This window comes from Bacillus rossius, chromosome 17 (assembly GCF_032445375.1).
Source record: "Bacillus rossius redtenbacheri isolate Brsri chromosome 17, Brsri_v3, whole genome shotgun sequence".
In the NCBI taxonomy this organism is placed as follows: Eukaryota; Metazoa; Arthropoda; class Insecta; order Phasmatodea; family Bacillidae; genus Bacillus; species Bacillus rossius.
In genome coordinates this window covers 26,606,573-26,626,391 of record NC_086344.1, presented here as the reverse complement: position 1 = coordinate 26,626,391, position 19,819 = coordinate 26,606,573, and the positions used below count along the sequence as shown (strand labels likewise).

The window sequence follows — 19,819 nt, the reverse complement described above, 5'->3', positions numbered from 1 at the left end:
CTCACTGGCTTCATATATGTTAAAATTATTTTATTAATTTTTTTTTGTGAATGAGTCTTACTTGCTATATGTATAGGGAACAGGTAATAAAAAAAACTTACATTTTAAATGTTGAATGAAATGTCAAATTATTCACGAATATTGAATCATTTTTTAATACTTGGAGACCCTTAAAATTCATACTACTTCGAAGCAACAAATACTTACTTAGTTCATTTTATTCCAAGTATATTGAAGCTGTTGTTATCACCTTGTGTAGGTATCAACACTATTCAATTTAAATGTGCACATACCTGTTTTAAATATATTATGAGCAAATGTAATTAGCCATAGTTTATTTCTACATGTTTACAGTGTACAGCACAGTAGATAAAGTTTAGACAGCGGGGCTGTGTTTTAATCCGAAAAAAGTTATTAAGTTGAAGACAACTGAATAGTAAGTATTTTGCAAACATACCCAGGGAAAAAAACCTAAAATTTCTGAAGTGTGCATACGTAAATAGTTGTGTTTCAGTATCGATGACCGTTACATGAAATTTACTACTGTCGTTGCATGAAAGCACGTACAAGTCATTTTTAAAATCTGACATTCAAACTATAATTTAAAATCATTTGTCGGAAACATTTTTCCTACGCTTACTGTTTTGACTATTTTGATGTTTGTATGTATTCTAATTTAATTCTAAATAAAATAAAAAAATATTTTCGCCCAGATTCAAGCATTTGCAAATGCCTCTGCAGAATTTACTGTGCAGGGGGGTTCTTTATGCCTGCAGCAGCAAAAATGTTTATAGATTTTTCAAGACCTTGCGTAGTCTCTGCTCTTTGTCGTCCTTTGTCGAGAGCGACCGTGTCAAGTCTACAGAATTCTTTTGGATATCGATGGCAGTGCATAACTTCGCCGTGCGATGCCTGACAACCAATATTTAGTATCTCACTGCTTCACTACTTTTCATAGTTTGCATGACGCCTGCAAACCATTCCATTCGATAGTGCATGTGTGTTAGCTGCCTTGGCAAACCGCCACTGCATGTTGCTAATGCACAACAACAACGACACAATTATTTTTTCCCTCCTCTGTAAAGTTGGAATTACAATAGTCCGTCGCCTCCGTCTGTCCATCCGGCACTTTCATCCGTCGATGTTACGCACTTAGCCAAGTTGAGCCGGAATTACAATAGCCCGTCGGCCTCCATTTGTCCAGCAATCACGTGACCTGCACCCAATAAGATGGTCCGAAAAATGTCATCTTACCGTCTGTCAAAAGCTCGGTAACTTCATGCTTTTGACGGACGGACGTGTGTAATTACAACCTCCAAATGTAGGTGTTTGCGTGTCAAATCTTATTGTATTAGAAGCTATTAAATTTTGTTTAATTGTTTAGCTGCTTCCAAAATTATTCCGTAACTTACGTTAGAACACATTTCAATTTTTTTTTTAAACAGTCCGAGGCACAGAAGTGTATTAATTACGCATGGTAACTCTGTAAATGTGAAAATAAATACTAAAGTGAAAAAAAAAAGTTTAATGAGTTATAAGTGCTCAGTTTACATGATTTCATAAGAGAATTTTCTTTCCAAAATTTAAGTTGTTTGCATTAAAATAGAAAAATATTACGATGGACAAGCGGAGTGTTGTAAATCACTCGGCAGCTTATGGATGAACGGATAACGGACGGACGCAACGGGCTATTGTAATTTTATTTACAACTTGACTTAATTTATCCATCAGAATATGTATTTTCCTAGATAAGAGCTGCCAACAATACATGTTTTCTCTGGGAGATTTTAATAGATAAGTTTGCTATTTATGTCGTGTTTATGGACGTATTGTATGAGCATTTTCTTGAAAAAAATTCAGTTGTGATTGAATTGTTTGGATATGAGTTTTAAGAACTGCGATGTTATTGTAAAAAGCATCTGAACGACCTATATAAACACCACAGGTCTGTATTCTGGTAACAATTGACTGCCGCGGGCAAAACCATAGATATAATCCATCCGTTCATCTGTCAAAAGTTAGAGCTTGCCAACCATTTGACAGATGGATGGATAGATATTTTTGGGCCATCCGATTGGCTGCAGAACATGTCACCAACGGACATATGGACGTATGGACAGAGGAGATGGGTTATTGTAATTACGCCTTAATGGTGACAGAACAAGAATGTTTTTATTCTTCTAACTAAATTGCTTATTGCAGGATGCCTGGCATTGTTGAAAATAAGGAAAACCTAGAATTGTCAGGAAATTTTTAATTTCTGGAGAGAGAAAAAAAACAGTGAATAGTCGGGGAACTTAAATTAAATTGTTAGACTAAGACTGATGCTGTATCGCTAACCCATTAACTGTGACGTTCACGTTGTAATTTGGGTTTAGTCTTAGTCTATGTTACGGTTGCAATGCTGGTGTGCCAAGTTTTTTTTTTTTTTTTTTTTTTTTTTGAGCAGTGTGAGGGTCTCTCGGAGTGAGATGTAAGAAACGTCTGTTTGTTCGTAGTTTCCGGGCTGTTTGTTACTGTGTGAAACAGTTTTGTCTTACGATTTATAAGAATCAAATCTGTAAGTAACTTATGAATACACATTTTTACGAAGTAGTGCAAAAAATTTTATAGTGGTTTTTATGAGTTTGATCAGTGAAAAATTTTGAAAGAGGAGAAGTCAGAGAAAACTCAGGGAATAACTTCTGCTCGACATCCTGTGATATTGTCTTAATTTTATGTGTGTTATTGTTGTGTGTATAGCATTTACACTTATCAAAAAGGAGATAAAGTAATGTAACCTACGTAATAAATAAATAATGACACCAAAATTATGGGTCTGATTAAGTTGTACGACTCTTTGAAAACCATGGTTTCTTTATTTGTGGATTGGAATCGCAGCATAAATTTTTTTTTTAAATAGGTTTGCATAATGCATTAAGAAAGTGTGAAAGTCTGGAATTGGCAATTTATTAATTAAGTTCAAAACATAAACTGCCCGCGTCTGGGTGAGTTCTGAAAGTGTTTGCGCATTTGAGCTGCTCCATCCTTGCTTAAGCTGGAAGAAAACAAAAACACTCAGGGGATAAAATGTAAGTGAAATTAGAAACTATTTTAGTAAAGTATTATCTGAGGGATGCGTGGCGCAGTCTCCCGTCGCCTCTTGCAGGGCGGGCAAACATGCACGCACACTCACACTCGTTGGCGGGCGGTTTGAAACAGGGAGGTGGAGGGGAGGGGCCCGGCGAGACGTGAGGCACATCGGGCGTAAGGAGGGCTCAGCCCCGGTCGACGTCGAAATAACATTACAGTATGTATAGATTCTGAAATTTCATTTTGAAACAACTATTTAAAGGGTAGAATGTTTCAACATCATAGTTGATATATTTCATTTGTTATACTATATTATTTTATATTTGACCCTTGACACGTAGATTCGGATTCGAGAAAATTGAAACCTGATCCATCACTAAATAAAACCAATTATTTAATCATAAATTATTATTTTTATTGGATCCAGCATTATAGCGGGGCACTAGCAGGCCTTATTTCCGTGATATCACGGTACGTTAGGAGCTGCGCGGTCCATGAGATCTTGTAAATGTAGAACTGCAAAGCCTTTGAATCTGGGAATTATGAAAATGATTCATTTCATGGTGTAAAACATATCACAAAATATTCTTGTGGAGTTCATCAAGTAAAGAATGTTGTTCTAAAGTTTTAATTTTTTTTCTTTTTTTTCAATTTTAAAAATTTTAAAAAAAATTAGAACAATGATGTGATTTTATATTTAACATTGATTATTGATTATAATGTACCCAATATTATTAACTGATCATAAATTGATTTCACAAATTGTCAGGGGCAAGATTTAATGGTGAATTGCAATGAAACTGAGGTGACACTTAAATTGTTTCTCAGTACACCATGATATGACACATAAATGCAAGTTAAAGCACCATTTAGTCAGTCAATTTGTGAAACGAAATAGAATTTAAACAAATATTAATTGAAATCTAAAAAAAAATTTAATTTATAATACCAAAATTTTATTCATGTGTAGTAAAAATGAATATTGTTCCTCAATTGATTATCCACCTCTCGTTACCTCATTTTTCCCTTCTGATAATAACTTGACATACAAATATGTTAGCAATTTTTTTTTTCCAAGTAAAATGTGGCTTGTACCACTGTTGAAATGACACTGTTTTGTTTCAAAAGTATTAAGTAACAGCTTAACCTTCTTTTTTTATTGAATATTACACTGTCATCATCAAGTAAGCATCATTTATAAAAATCAAACCAAGAGCACTGAAATCCTACTGTTCAAAAACTAAGTAGTGCTAAAAAAAAAAAAAATAAATAAACCACTGAGTCTTGTCTGTACAAACGACATTCACGTACCGGTGACGGCTTTCCCCGCCCAGACGGCTGGGCGTGAGCCATAGCCCCGACAGTGGCGGATCCAGAGGTTCACCTCGGAGGGGGGGCACTCTAGGATTTCAGAATAGCCGGAGGAAAAAAAATGTCTTAAAATTACTAAATTTGTATTTAATCTACTCACACTACGCAATACATCCAAGCACCAGATTTGATGATTCGACAAGAAATTCATTAATTATATTGAAATATTTTATCGGTTTCGGAAACAATCATTTTGGTCGGCAATATTAATGTAGCAGACAACTGGTTTTTCGGGGCCGGGGGGGGGGGGGGGACACTTGCCCCTGGTGCCCCCCCCCCCCCCCTTGGATCCGCCACTGAGCCCCGACTTCCCTCGAGACTAGATCCATTCCTGCTGGTCGTAGTCACAGCACTGTAGAGCACACACCACCCCCTGCCAGTGTAGCTCTGCACGTCCCGTGTGTTTGTCTTGTGTGCGTGTTCACACTGGCACGCACGGCCCCTCCACCTGCTGATGTGTGTGTCGCACGGGGAATGTACCGTCGTGTGCGACCGTGCGATGTTTCCACGCGGCTAGACCCCTGCGTCTACGCTCGTCTCTCGCCTCGCTCGCCTTCATGCCCGGCGACAAACTGAACATTCAGAAACTCAATGAAACGCGTTTACCAACAATATCACTAAAGGAATTATGTACATATACATGCTTTATCATTCATAATGTTATTACAAACTAGTTAAAAGTTTCTGTGTCAAATAAATGAGTTAGATAATACTGTCAGGAAACTGTGCGAACATTGAGAGTAGAAATAAAACTCATGAGTCGAGATAGGCTCTCGAAATAAATACCGGTATTACTAAACAAAATATAATGTAAAGAATCGTCCTATCGTTATTATATCGTCCTGATGCAGAGATGTATAGAAATACTGAAGTGAAATGTTAATGTAAGTAAACTTGTCTGACAGATATTTACAAAATAACTTTAGTGAACTAAGTTGCTTATTTCGTAATTAAAGTATATACGTAATGAGAACTATATTAGCACTAGCAAAGATAATAATGGAATCCTTTACATACCTACATACTTTATTCATCACCGGAATGGAAAACAATGTAAATACATGATTATATAAAATGATTTCAAACAATGCTATTCAAACAACTAACGTTCACTTAGATATAGAAACTCATTTATTGTTCCTTCAAATTTAAGTTGCACGTTAGCTTCCATCTGGCATACATGATATCGCTTTTCCTAACTTTCTTGCTGTACGAAAGATTTGCAACTGAGTGTCTTGCAGTTCACGTGTTTTGAGAACAGATCTAACAACAACTTGGTTGTCTCCAGTTGGTTTTACGGAAACTAAAACGTAACGCTCGGAAGTTCCCAAATAACTCAAATTACTTTTTTTTTATGAATCCACGGAATGAGTCTCGCACCTGAGGTAAATTGTTGCGTACTCACAGCAAACCAAGGTCGACGGCAGTGGAAACATCGCATGGTTGCTCCTATAGTGTATAGAAAATATTGCCCACATAGTCTATAGTTACGTCAAACGGCATCCCATGGCAAATATAACCTGATGCAATTTGTTTTAAAATATTTGTTGCTGTGACAAAAAAATACACTTTATTTATTGATTTTCTTTCAGTAAGTACAGGTACTGTGGATCGTGAACCAAGCCTATGTGGGCAGTTCATTTGTGTGTGCATTGACTATATTTAGTTAAATCTTTATTTTTATTATTATTCCTGCTTGTTACATTTATGTTTTGGTTCATTTGTTTTCTTTTCTTTCTTTTTTTCCATGTCTCAGAGCTGCGTTTGAGCACTTTGCGCGTGTAGGCAGTGCGCAGACGGAGACTCGTAGGCGCTCGGACAAGTTGGTCGGTGGGGGCAGTTTGGGGCGGAGTTTCTCTCGCTCGTACGCGGGAGGGTTGTCGGAACGTAGCGCCGGTCCGCCGCCCGACCCCGACAAGGAGCGGCGACGCGCTAGCCTCAGAGTAAGCCACCCCCTCAAGCCCTCGTCGCGCTGGTCGCGGCTCGCGCCGAGGCTCTGAGCGCCTGTTCTTCCTGTTCTTCCTGTTCTTGTGTGTGTTGTCCTCTTTGTCTCGTCAGAGAGGTGTGGTAGTGCTAAGGCCGGCGCACCTCCCGGCCCGTAAGCAGTTGCAGTGGTCGGTCGTAGTAGAGCGTATTTACAGTTTTCGACAGTTGTGCCTACTGCTTTTGTGTGTAACCTGTCTCTAGAGTATTTCTTTTTATTTTGTACCTGCCAGTCAGGGATGTGCCTGGTCACTTAAAAACTTGAAATTTGTCTAGAAATTTAACAGTTGAAAATTCCAGTTCGTTACGATATATTTCAACTTACTGCTCCAACATAAAAATGACACGTTTAGTCCAAAAATTGATGAAAGGGTAAAGGGTAAGTCGGCATTTATGGAAATGTGGTGCCATCAATGTAGTAACTTTTATGTCCAGTAAATGTTTTGCTGCAGGTGAGGTTGGACAGGTCTAATTCGGTATCGAAAAAAAAAAGTCTCATTTCTGATACATTTGGTGAGAGATTACTTACTGTATGGAAACAAGGAAGAATATTGAATATTTATAAAAAATTACAATTGAAATGGGTTGGTAATTGTTTCCTCGTTTTTGTAATCTCCTAGTTCAGTGAAAAATCTTCAAATTCCGATATCTCCCGCCTATGCACTGGCACATCCCTGTTGCTAATAAACAAGCTTCATTTAGTGTGAACTATTATATTAAAAACTTGTCATAGTAGAATCTTTTAAGCCTAAGCTTTAGTTATTTTTACATGAATAATTTATGTTTTGCAAAATTTTTATGATAGACATTAAAAGTAACTACCATTTTTTTTTTAAGCTGATAATTATATGCCAATATTTCCTGTGCCATTTTGATGGTAAGTGTTAGGTCTCAAGTCTGGGAGTCATGTTCGTAATGAAGAATGATTTCGGCAGATGCTTACGGGTAGTCGACGACCGACGTAACTTTACTCGCGTAAGCCTCGGTCCAGTCGTGTTGTCAGACGACTTCTGCTTGTCTTGGGGAGGGACTCGTTTCACGTTCGGTCCAGTTTGTGTTCGGCGTGCCTCGGCAGCAGTTTGGCACGACACAAGTGTTCACGTCACGCTTACGCACACGCGTACAGTCTTCATGTCGTCGTAGCTGGGGCCGAAGTGATGCAAGCGAGGGCATAATTTACCGGCGGGAGTGGCCGTCATTATGTGGACCATTTTTTTTTTTTTTTTTTTTGTGCGCAGTGAATTCTTGTTGTCTCAAATCACACACGGAAATAAGTACTTTCCTTGCTATAATTTTATCTGTCCTGCCCAGAAGGGAAAATGCTGCACTTAAAGCAAAGCACTGTTTGGTGAAGTTTAAGTTGAATCCTTAATAAGCATACATAACCAATGTAACTACCCACCTTCCACAAAAACTGAAGAAGAAGAAAAAAGTGGTCTCTGTAATTTGGACACAAAGAAAATGTTTTTACCTGGGTGCACATTTTCACATCTAGCCATTGAAAGTTCACAATCTACAGGATTACTGCCGATTATGTGACGAGTATAGTAATAATTGTGTGCAGAGAAAATTAACACCATGTATAAGCAATTTTTTAACTACTTTTTTGTATCGCTGATGTGTCGTATCCAGTTTTCCCCAAATTCAAATCTCAAATACGATTCTTGAAATAGTGCCTGGAATCGAAATATAGATCTCAAGATTCCAGAATAAAATGATATATTTAGCAAAAAAATTTGATAACTTAAGTTGTAAAAAAAAAATCAGTTCATTAAATTTTTATTTTTAAATTAAAAGAATTATAGTTACAGGTTCAAATTAATTTTTTTTTGTAGCAGACGTTTCCTGACGTGCTAAACAAAAACATTCACAGAGAATTTAAAACATAAAAATTTCTTTCATAGCTTTTGTTAGAGATAAATAATGTAGTCCTTTTCAAATACTCCAATGCTGGTGTTTTAATTTATGAATTTATTAATTAATTTTCATTCCTTTACCAGTTCCCCCAAAACAACATTTATTAACAGTTTTAAAACAGAATATGATGCAACTAAATACTAATTTTTTCAAAGACATATGCTGTTTGTCTTTTTATCTTATTCAAATTTAAAAATTGTTGTTGCAGTTTAATACGGCTGTTAACTACCGAAATATAACATGGGTTTGTGTATACTGTGTATTGTTGAACAAGTTTTAAATATATTCCTAAAGTATTTGGTTTAAAGGCCTAATATTTTAGCACATTGCAGTAGTTAGTACAAACGCACATTTCCCCTTGATATGTATATTTGAAAATCAAATCATTACTGTACGTTAAAAAACTATTTTTCCCATCCCTCATTTTTGTCCTTCTATGTTTTTCGCACATAGAATTCTTTCCCCTCAGAAACTGGCCCTCTGGGCAAATGCCATATGTAAATAGGGGCCCGGCTAAAACCGCTTAGTAAACGTTTGATTCCGGATGCATAAGTTGTTTTGGACTGGTTGTAACCAAATGTTTCACTCATGCAAGTGTTTCACAATGCTGTATGCGTAGCGTTTAAAATACTCTTAGTGCTTGCGTTTATTTTGTCAATGGTTGAGCGGGACAATTTTTTTAACTTAATTTTTCAGGTTTTGTGTTATGAACTACAAGGACAATATAAATTTATTAGTAGTTGTATGTATCAGATGTCATTAATATTCTTAAAAGGCTCCCTAAAAAGATTTTCATGATTCCTTAATTGTTTGAAGACTATTTGCAACTTACAGATAGAACACATACCAGCGGTTAGGCTTCTGAAAATACTCCTTTTTCATTTAAATCAAATTTTGAATTGAATATCATAATATTCACGAATATATAATATTATTCTAATTGAATTTTAACATACAGTGAATTATTTTTTCCCACAATTCACAGGATTCCAAGAAAAATAAATTCAAAATACAGTACTCATGATACCATTACAAAGATGTGTTCAATAAAGAAAATAAAAAATAAAAAAAATAAAAGAGACAAGGCATTTTCTTATATTTGAAAGTTATTTTGTTGATCTGGTTACATACATCATATAGAATATTATTGATAATTTTAAATATAAATCATTAATTATTTGTTAAATATAACACAATGTGTGAATAATGTATCAGTACAAATCTAAATTTCTCAATTAATCATCATACAAAACATTTTTTTTTTCTGAATGTGTCAGACAAGTGTAGGCCTATCTATTGGTAACAAATAATTTGAAGGGGAAAAAAAAATATTTTTGAAATGTTGATTCAAAAATAAAATTATTCATAAATATCTAATTTCAAATAATTCACAAATAGCAAAAATATTTTGATTACTCACAGGCACATACATGCAGTGTTATACATCAGTTCAAATTTATGCAGCCTACGTGCTCACCTTTGCTGGGAGATATTTGGAAATGTAAGGATTTTGTGGAGGGCAGGTAGGGGTAAATTTTAACCGCCACTCTAAAAAAAACAATTCAATTGGTCATGGCTTTGGGTCCAGAAATCACAGGGTTGGAAATTTAAAAAAAAACTTATATGACAATTTTTCTCTTCTCTTAATATTACATAATAATGCTTTCTACATGTTGAACATTTGAAAAAAAAAATTTTAAAAAGTTTTGGTGGAGGGAAAGAATTTTAATGGATTTTCTAATGTAAGAGATTTTTTAGCTGGACCTAGCTTCCAACCCAGAACCGCTTCAGAACTACCTGAATCACCTTTTGACATCATCACTTAAATGAAAGTGTATACTTACTTAAAATTTAGATTTTCCACTTTTAATAATCAATGCAGTGCTAATTTACATGTATAACAAAGATATATTCGGTACTTCCATACTGAAAAAATTATCTCTTGATTTGTGATCAGCAAGCATGTCTCAACTTTTTTTTTTGCCGCAAAACAACAAAAAAAAAATCCTTCTTAAACTATTTTCCATTACGATTCTTGATAATTTTGGGTTTGCATATGTGTGTGTTTGTAGGCAACAATATCTAAGGATGTTTAAGAATGATGTAGTTGCTGAAGTTCTATACTGTTGCTTCCCATTAGAGTGTTTACGCATAACTTATAAATGTATAATAAATGTTATATTGTGTGTCGCATGGTTTATGTCATGCATGTGTTGTTGAGTGCCCTAATCACTGGTTGGTATTAGAATTTGTATATATTTTTATATCATAAATTAACTCTGTTGTCTGATGCGAAATTGCTCTCTCTATCCATGTATTCACACCCTTGGGTGACATTGTTGCTTCTAAAAGGATTTGAAGACAAGTAGAACTATCAGTATGTAAAAACTAATAGGATGTTGTAAATATTCAAACAGTTATTGTTACACTGAAAAAATATTCTGACTTGAAACTAAAAAAAATTACTTTGAATAACTGTTTCAGTGATTGCTAGTGAGTGGGTTTCTTAATAAGCATTTTATGGACATACAAATAAAATTTGTATCTCTGAACAAATTTTTTTCTTCTTCTCTTTTTCTTTGAAATTTTTACCAAGAGTTTTTACGACAGTACTTTACCAATCATTAGCATTCATATTCAATTAATATTTTAATCGGTGTTATAAGATTTTAATTCTCAGAATAGTTATATTATTCTTCATCAAAACAGTAGAACACCAAAAAAAAAACTGTAATATTAGACATTTTGTAAAATAAATACATGTAACATTATACTTGTTAAAATTATGGGCAGGTACCAATATTCTCCTAGATAACTCGTGAAATTAGAACTGTTAACTAAGGAGTAGGTCAGTCTGTTTAGATATTATGGCATTAGCTAAGACAAAAGTTGTTGAGAGACTTAACATGGCCACTCCTAAGATCAAACTGGTTCATGATTTTTAATGTCTGACCTCTCGAATCTTAGCAAACTCAGTAGCCACAAACATTTTTCTCATGAAACTGGACACTCTACCTAGATAAGTATGTGTTACTTGACGTGCAATTATTAAATATGTTAATTTTATATACTATCATGTACATATGTGTATTGTCAAGATGAATTTGGCATTACAAATCACAGCTATCAAAAAACTGAATGTTGTTTTGATTTCACCTCACATTTCCTCTTCATCGTAGCTCATGTAATGTCCTGCACATGAAGTGGTGGTTAGTGTGTTTTTTGTGATAATTTTGTAAAACAAAACATTTTTGCCATGACTTATATTGGGATGAATATTTTGAAATACGTGTTCTCAAACCTTTTATCTGAAAACGTTGGAACGTTCCATTTTCTGATTTTGAAGTTCAGTGAAAGTCTCTTCACTTCAGCTCGTTTGGGAATATGGCCATACCACATTAGCGATTTTGCCGGATTATCAAACGTCATTATAGTTTTGATGGTGGTGGTGGGGGGGGGGGGGGGGGATCAATTAAACCACTTAATTATGTTAAAAAAAAGTAATCTGTGGTAAGTGATTCTTGCTGTTTTAATTTAGTATGTGGGAAGATTCTGGATACAACCAAAGTTTGAATATCACTATATAGAAAACAGTTACGTCAGGTTCTTGTGGAAATTTATTCTTTCGTATTCAATCATATTTCATAGTTTAATCACAAGTTTCTGTTATGTATAGGATCATTTGACATACTAATTTTAAACAGCAAGCATCATGTACCACAGAATAAATATATACATGGCCATGCCATCGGGATCAGGTTCGTAAACTTGAGTGCGTAGTACGGAACTTCTACCGTTACCTGCTATATGGCAAGAAAAAATACACATGAGCGTTTCTTGTCTGAAAACGTCTGGTGGTCAAGCTCAACAATGCCAGAATCAACCTGAAAAAATTTCAAACACAACCAGCTCTATCGGTGCTGAATCACAGAAAAATGCTGGATTAAAAAGTGCAGATTTTTTTTAAAAAAAGAAGAATTATAGCTGTTAGTGACGAGTTGGTTCCAGTATTGTATCATATTTGAGGTCTGCTTATATTAGGTGTCATGTAGTCTTATATTCAAAGAATTATTAGATTTGACTAGATGCAGTACCCGGCATTGCAAGGCCAAACTAAACTGTTATTAGAGCAGTTAGTTCGCTGGTCGCCGTGAGCTCCACTAAGCTGACGGGTCTTGTCAATGAGGATAGGAAGTTGCCAGACCTTACTAAATGACAGTGTGGCGGACATAGAGAAATGACACACTCTCACTGTTTTTATGTCTTACGACCTATTATTTCCTGTTACAAAAGTGAATTTACCCATGGCGATTGATTGAACGGTACAGAAATTTATGCACTGATGCGCCATCTAGTGGAGGGTTACAAATAAATGGAGGGCATAAATATCCTTCTCCGTGATAAAAAAACTTTGACATGCCAACTTTCATGGTGATCGGTCAAACAATGTTGGAGTTTGTAAACGTCATATATACCAACATCCATATTTATATATATACATATATTACATGTTACTTAGCATTGGAGTGACAGAAAAACACTGATTTAAAATTTAGATTTTTTATGGGACAAATCCTCGTCCGTGCTATGAGCACAGGAGTTGAGTCTGTCAGACGGCTATTTTACACTATACGTGCTAGAACTTTCCTTTATTGTTCACTTTGCATACAATTGCAGACAGTTCTGAGATTATTTTGTAATATGTCACTAAAAAGAAAGTAATTCAAGCTTTATGACCATGTAACAAACATACTTATAAAAAATATTCCAAAATTTATAAATATTAAATTTAAAAGATGGCAATAAAATGTTTTATTCAGGTATAATTTTCTTGCCTTGAAAGAGTTAAAGGAAGAATTTGTGGTATAGAATAATCAACTGTATCCACCACTTGTAATGTAAGGCTATACGTACAAATGTAGTAAGTTAGTTTAACACAGTTTGGGTTGAACACGACAAACACCAAACACTGCTACGAAAGCTGAAACAAATACGTTAAGAGTGTGATTCCGGCATTGTCATCACTTCAGTCCGATAGATGGCAGAAGGTATGCCTATCGTGAACGGTATAACTGTTTAAAATATATGTTGCCAACATTATCACAACAAAAATTAAATTCTCTATTTTCATTGTAAATTTTTTTTTGACTGTCTTACAAATTTATGTTATAATAAAACCTTCTCTGTTAGAAATTTATTAATAGAAATGACTAAATTTTTTTTCACCAGATAATCAGATGAAATATATAATGTAACTAGTATTTATTTATCAAAAATTATAGTAACACCTTTTGCTTGTGTTCATAGCACAGAGCTCTCTGGTATTGTTCTCTAGCTTATTTTATTAAATACATAACTTGGATTTTAGAAAAATCAGATAAAGGATTTTGTATCTTAATGCTGTTTCAAAATCATTTAACTTTTAGTTGTATAACTGATGTGGATGGTTTGAGGTATTTTTAGTATGTTCAGTTTTAGTTGTGTTGCAAAGATATACTACTATGGAAGTTTTTATTTAGGCTAGTTTACAAACTGTGTGTTTCCAATGATAATATGAGCATGCATTGAAATAGATTGCCCTTTTTTTTTTTGGCCATTGTGTGATAAACTACAGTGACTTTCGAGGTTTGGCTGCGTCGCAGTGGCAGTGTGTACTGACGTTTTGCTCTGCATTGCAGTAGGCATCTTCAGGGTAGAGAACCAACTGAGTGCTTGGATCAGGTTGTGGCTGTATATAGATGTATTTAGTGATGGGCCAGATCACAATTTACTTGAATTTGAATCTCGAATTCGAATCCCAAAGAGTGTCTTGAATGAACCCCTTTTGAATCCGAATCTTAAGTTTTAAGGGTTAAAAACAAAAATAATGCAAAAGAAATAAAAATGGTAACTAATCAAAATCTAACTTCTAGTAAACTACGTATACTTGCTGAAACAAGTAAATCCCTGTTGTTACAGGGCGTGAGATGATTGTCACGACTATTTCCTATTGCACAGAAACTCCTCGGAAGCCGATCTAGCACCAGACTCACGTTCAAGTTCCAACTCTGATCCAGGACGTTTGGTTCCTTAGTGCCCCTCCTTCCCCTCCGCATTGATATTTTATTTTATTTATTTATTTATTTACTGTTTGTCCCATACCCACCGACAATTGAGGGACTTTCAAGATGCGTACAACAAAGCAACAAAGAAAAAACAATACATGAATATACAGAAAAAAACAATATACAAAGGACAAACAGGCAAGCACTTCATGTTGGTATGCTCCACCTGGAGGGAGACACCATGCTCAGGGGAGCACTACACTCAGGGGAGAACCACCTGCGTGTAGGCACTACCCGCTATAGACACCACCAGCCACATTTAGGCACCACCTGCATGTAAGCATCACCTGCATGCAGGTACCTCCCACAAGTAGTCACCACCCACATATAGGCAGCTCCCACAAGTAGGCACCGCCTGAAAGTAGGCACCTCACAAAAGCAGGCACCTTCTGCAAGTAGGCATTGTTATATTTACAATTGTACTTCCAATTTACGGTAATTAAAAAGAGACCTCATATTCTTTGTTCACTACTTCTTTATTTCGATTACACGATTAGATACGATGATATAAAACACACTTCCTTGTTGGCTTCCATCTTTATCACTGTCCTTTCTTGCCAACCTTAGCTACACAACTTCCTCCTGGCGATCCATGTATTTCTCTAATATTACAGGCATCACCCACGTATAGGCACGTCCCATAAGTAGGCATTACCTGCAAATAGGCACCATCTGCAAAGTAAACAGCACCCAAAAGTAGGCACCATCCACAAAGTAGGCACCTCCTGCAAGTAAACACCACCCATGTATAGGCACCACCCATGTATAGACACCTCCCACAAGTAGGCATCACCCACAAATAGGCACCATCCACAAAGTAGGCACCACCTGAAGTTGGCACCATCCGTAAAGTAAGCACCACCTGAAAGTAGGCACCTCCCACAAGTATGCATCACCCCCAAATAGGCACCATCCATAAAGTAGGCACCACCTGAAAGTAGGCACCATCCACAAAGTGGGCACTGCCTGAAAGTAGGTAGCACCTACAAGTAGGCACCACAAACTGGCAGGAACTGCAATTTTCATATTTCTGTACTAATGGTTGAGGAATGCTCCAGTTGTATTTCAAAATTAATTTTTATGCGTGTGAGTACCACAAAAATTACAAATCTATTGCTAATAGTTACAGAATCAACTGGACACATTCTTACTTGTTATGCAATATGCACCGTTCTTGTTGACGTTATGGCCACAGTAATATTTACAGTCTTTAAAGGTTTTTTTTTTTTAACTTTAGGTGATTTGAAAAGTTGTACTTCAAATAATGGAGGATTTAATGTTTAGTGAAATAGAATTAAGTGATGGAAAATGTATGGTTGGTTTTTGTAAATCAGACATTCAAGATAAAAATATTCTTAAAAATTGAAAATTTGGAACCCACTTGATTTTGAACTCCGAATTTGCTCATTTATGATGTATTCAAATTTTTACTATTGCTTTTGAATGTGAAAAAAGGGGAACAATTGGCCAACCTCCATTACTTGTAAAGAATTCAATTTGAAACTAGTGGGAAAATGGGTATTAAAGAAAAAAACTTTAAAATATTTCTTCACACTAGTATAACAAATTTTTTTTGTTAATATAAATGGGAAATATATTTTTGCCATAAAGTTTAAGAACCAATACATACACTTATGCATTTGTTACAGCTCTAAAATGCATTACAAGCAAATTAAAAAAAAAAATTGCTAAGCAAATTGCAGCCAATTTACCCCCTACTTACTCGTAATCAAATCAATTAGAAAGAATCTGTGCACATGTTTGAATCATCACTCTTTGCAGCTGTCTCTCAGGTGATAGATTTAGTGGCTGCTGAGTTTATGTTCTCGAGTTCATAGACGAATTTTACACTACTGTTGTGCAATCCTAGACTGCTCGTGCGAACACAGAGAAAAATCTGTGCTTGCAAGAGAGAAAAAAATTGGGTTTTAAATTGTTGTTTTAATATTACTAGGAGCTCGTAGACTTCCAGAATAGCTCTGAGTGCACTGCTCCATTATTTCAGAGAAAACAAAATTTGTAGTTGGAAAAAAACAAAGCACGCGTGTAACTTGGTACATGTGATAGAGGTGAAACTTCCTTTGGCAATTCAAACCTCGACTCATGAGTATATTGTAAGAGGTAAAACGGCAGAGAGAGAGAAAAAGAGAGAGAAGACAATTCTCTAAATAAACGTGAATTAATAGAATTATTACTCATTAAAAAATAACTGCTCAGGATATCAATAATTTTTGATCAATCAATAATGATTGATTAACAATAAATATTACTCACTGTTGAAATACACCATAAAGAAAAACGGTGCAATTTACTGTTTCTTCAAACAATTCCCGCATTTCAAACACACCAAATCTCTGAACAAAACATGAAATTCATAACAGGTAGCGCTTATATAGGCCCTGTGCAAGCAGAGGGTGTCAGCACTCACAGCTGGCTGTTTGGGATACCTACATCTATTTTCTGAAACAAGTGCATTAACAACATATTTTATTCTTTCGTTAATATCTCTCTCTCCCCCCCCCCCCCCCCCGTTCTCTCTCTCCCCCCCCCCCTTCTCTCCCTCTCTCCCCCCCCTCTCTCTCTTTTTTTTTTTTTGGTGGGGCATTATTTATCTCAAAAAGAGAGGTAATGCAAAGGAGCCCAACAACGTATACAGTATAGTTCTCTCTCTGTATCTCATTGGCCAAGTACCTATTCTCTGTCCTTTTCGCATCAGAAATGTTTTGCAACAGTGTTTCTCGAAAACGTTTCATTAAAAATTTGGCCACAAAATTTTACTCTCATCACGCCCAAGGAAGTTTCACTTCAAAAAAAAATGTGTCACCTGCATGATTGTTTACGAAGTTGTCGAAACCACTTAATATTGGCTGCACATAGTTTTGATGGTGTGTGGGTCTTGGTTATTGCTCAGTATTATTTTTGTTACGTGTAAAGTTTGAAATGTTTCTGAAGGCTTTACCTTCGCATGAAGTGATGTCGGGATTCCTTCTTTTGCAATGCCAGTCTGAACATGTGCAGTTGAATTTTGCAGCACAGGATGTTTGTTATGCGGTAGGTGTTTCCTTTGTGTGTAATTTTGTGTGGAATGCTCACGGACAAGTTATTTCAGCTACACACCAGCCACACAGGATGAAACTAGGCTTTCTTTCACCCGAGGCAGAAATTTTGTTTAGCCCCCACCCCCACCCCCCTCCTCATTTCCATTTACCCTCCTACAACACTCCATTCCCAACAGTAATAAATGTACCGTGCCTACAATTTTTGCATCTGTTTACATTATATGGAACATTTTATTTTAATTTTATCGAACCCCATATGATCATTGGTAATGAGTATAATGATGGGTCGAAACTCCATATTCTCGAATCCAAATCCCATAGAGTATCTCGAATATTCCCCTTCAATCCGATTCTAGGTCAAGGGTGAAGAAAAAAACTACAAAAAATACAAATATTGACTATGGTGTTGATACATTTAACCATTGAAATGTTAGTTTAACAAACTTAATGTCCAGAAACAATGTGTATTGTACTATATTTATAAAAATTAAATGTTGAAAGTATAATATATTGGTGAATGGTAACATGATAGGTACGAAGGAAAAAAAAATTGACCTAGTTAACGTCAGTGGTTATCAATGATGAATGTTTTAGTTTACTTACTTTATTTCCTCTAATATTTTTTTGTTTTTTCAAATTTTTTTCCTTTGAATATTGAAATCTTAGAATATATGTATTTGCGGTATTGATTGGCCCATCCATTATTAATGAGTAAACTCGAAATATTAGTAGTTAATGTATAATTATTTTTTTTATATTCACCTTTTTGGACATGCTCTGGAATTCAAAGCTGTGTCCTGGATGCCACCAGGGGCGTAGCCAGGATTTATTTTCGGGGGGTGTTTACTTACACCCTGCCCCCGTACTAGGGAGGGGGGTCGGGGGCCCTCCCACGGAAAATTTTTTATATTAATGTGCAATATGGTGCTATTTAAGCACTTTCGTAATTAAAATATTGGATTTAAATATCATAAATTTGTGTCCCGACTTTATGATATTTTTAACGAGACACTGTTGAAAACTCATTGCTGAATATTAAGGGTTATCGGCTCAAGGGTTCTTTCTTAGTTTCATCTATGTAAGTGCATTTGCAACAGCTAGACAAGTGTAAATTTTGTCATAAGTACATATATATATATTTTTAATATTTCGGGGGGTGTTTGAACACCCAAAACACCCCCCCCCCCCCTGGCTACGCCCCTGATGCCACGGACAGGGGCGCAGAGAGCACGGACGTCTCAGGGCGTGACAGGTTCACGGTGCGTCGGGACGTTCCCGACGTGCGTGCTCGGAGTCCACTGGCTCCATGGGTATTGTTACCTCGCCTGGCGGCTCTCATACCCGGTCTCACGGGCGGACGTGACACGGAGCCAAACCACTGGGTAGGCAGATGTACAGGGTGCGTGACGTTTCGACGTGAATTTACCGACAGGAATGCGAGTGTCTTTGATCTAGGATTGGGTGTCACTTTGGCCGAGGATTCAACACCGTTTTTAAAACTCGTTAAACTTTGTAAGCTACAGAGTTGAAGTAAATTTATCTTAGTAGAGCAGACTTTGCTCGTGGTCACCACATGTGACTCAACCCGGTTAGCATTTTGCGGTGACGACATGAGCGTTGGTGTGGAGCGCCGAATTGAAGTCAGTAGGAGCTGTGACTCCGAGAGTAACAGACAGATTTGCGTGACTGAGTGCTAGTTGAGGGGAATAACTATAATGTTACTAACGTTGGTTTTGGAGCCATTAATTGCAAAACGCCTAAGCAAAAACGGGTTATTTTGTAGAAAAGAAAGTAAACAAGCAGGATCACCCGAGCAGAAGAAATTAAAAATGATGAGAAGTGTTGTAGGTGTTCAATGAGGCAAAAATTCAGCCGAGAGAAATGAGCCAGTGGGGCAATACGAGATTCCGAACGAGACCCGAAATTTGCACTTGAGCGAGCCTCACTCCTCTACCTTGCGAAAAGTGACGGGGATTGCAACTCCTATTCAGCGTGATGGAAATTCATAAAACAAACTTCTGGTGGCTGTAGCCCAAAAAAACAGCGTACCCAGAATTCTTTATTTCACACATTTTTTATAGCCTACAAAAAAAATAATCAACCCAGTTTGAAAAAGTAAATTATTACATTTGTGTGCTGAAACAAAGTTTATTGAATATGATAAGGCAAAAAAACTATACATTTTGACTGTTGTGCTTCAAATTATTACAGTTTTTTGTATCCCATTTGTTTTATTAATTTTAGTGAAAATCAGAAAAATATTTTTTTTTAACAGCATACAAATATATGATTAAATATATACAAACATTTAGT

General features: G+C 36.0%; 1 protein-coding gene across 7 annotated transcripts in view; it reads left to right on the top strand.

Moving 5' to 3' along the window:
* Positions 1 to 19,819, top strand: part of LOC134540822 (kazrin) — a 352,698-nt gene that overhangs the window by 318,636 nt on the left and 14,243 nt on the right. For all 7 annotated transcript variants that reach the window (XM_063383782.1, XM_063383780.1, XM_063383783.1 and 4 more), the window contains one exon: positions 6,200 to 6,386. In XM_063383782.1, the coding sequence (XP_063239852.1) occupies positions 6,200 to 6,386 (187 nt within the window). The remainder of the gene's footprint in view (positions 1 to 6,199; positions 6,387 to 19,819) is intronic.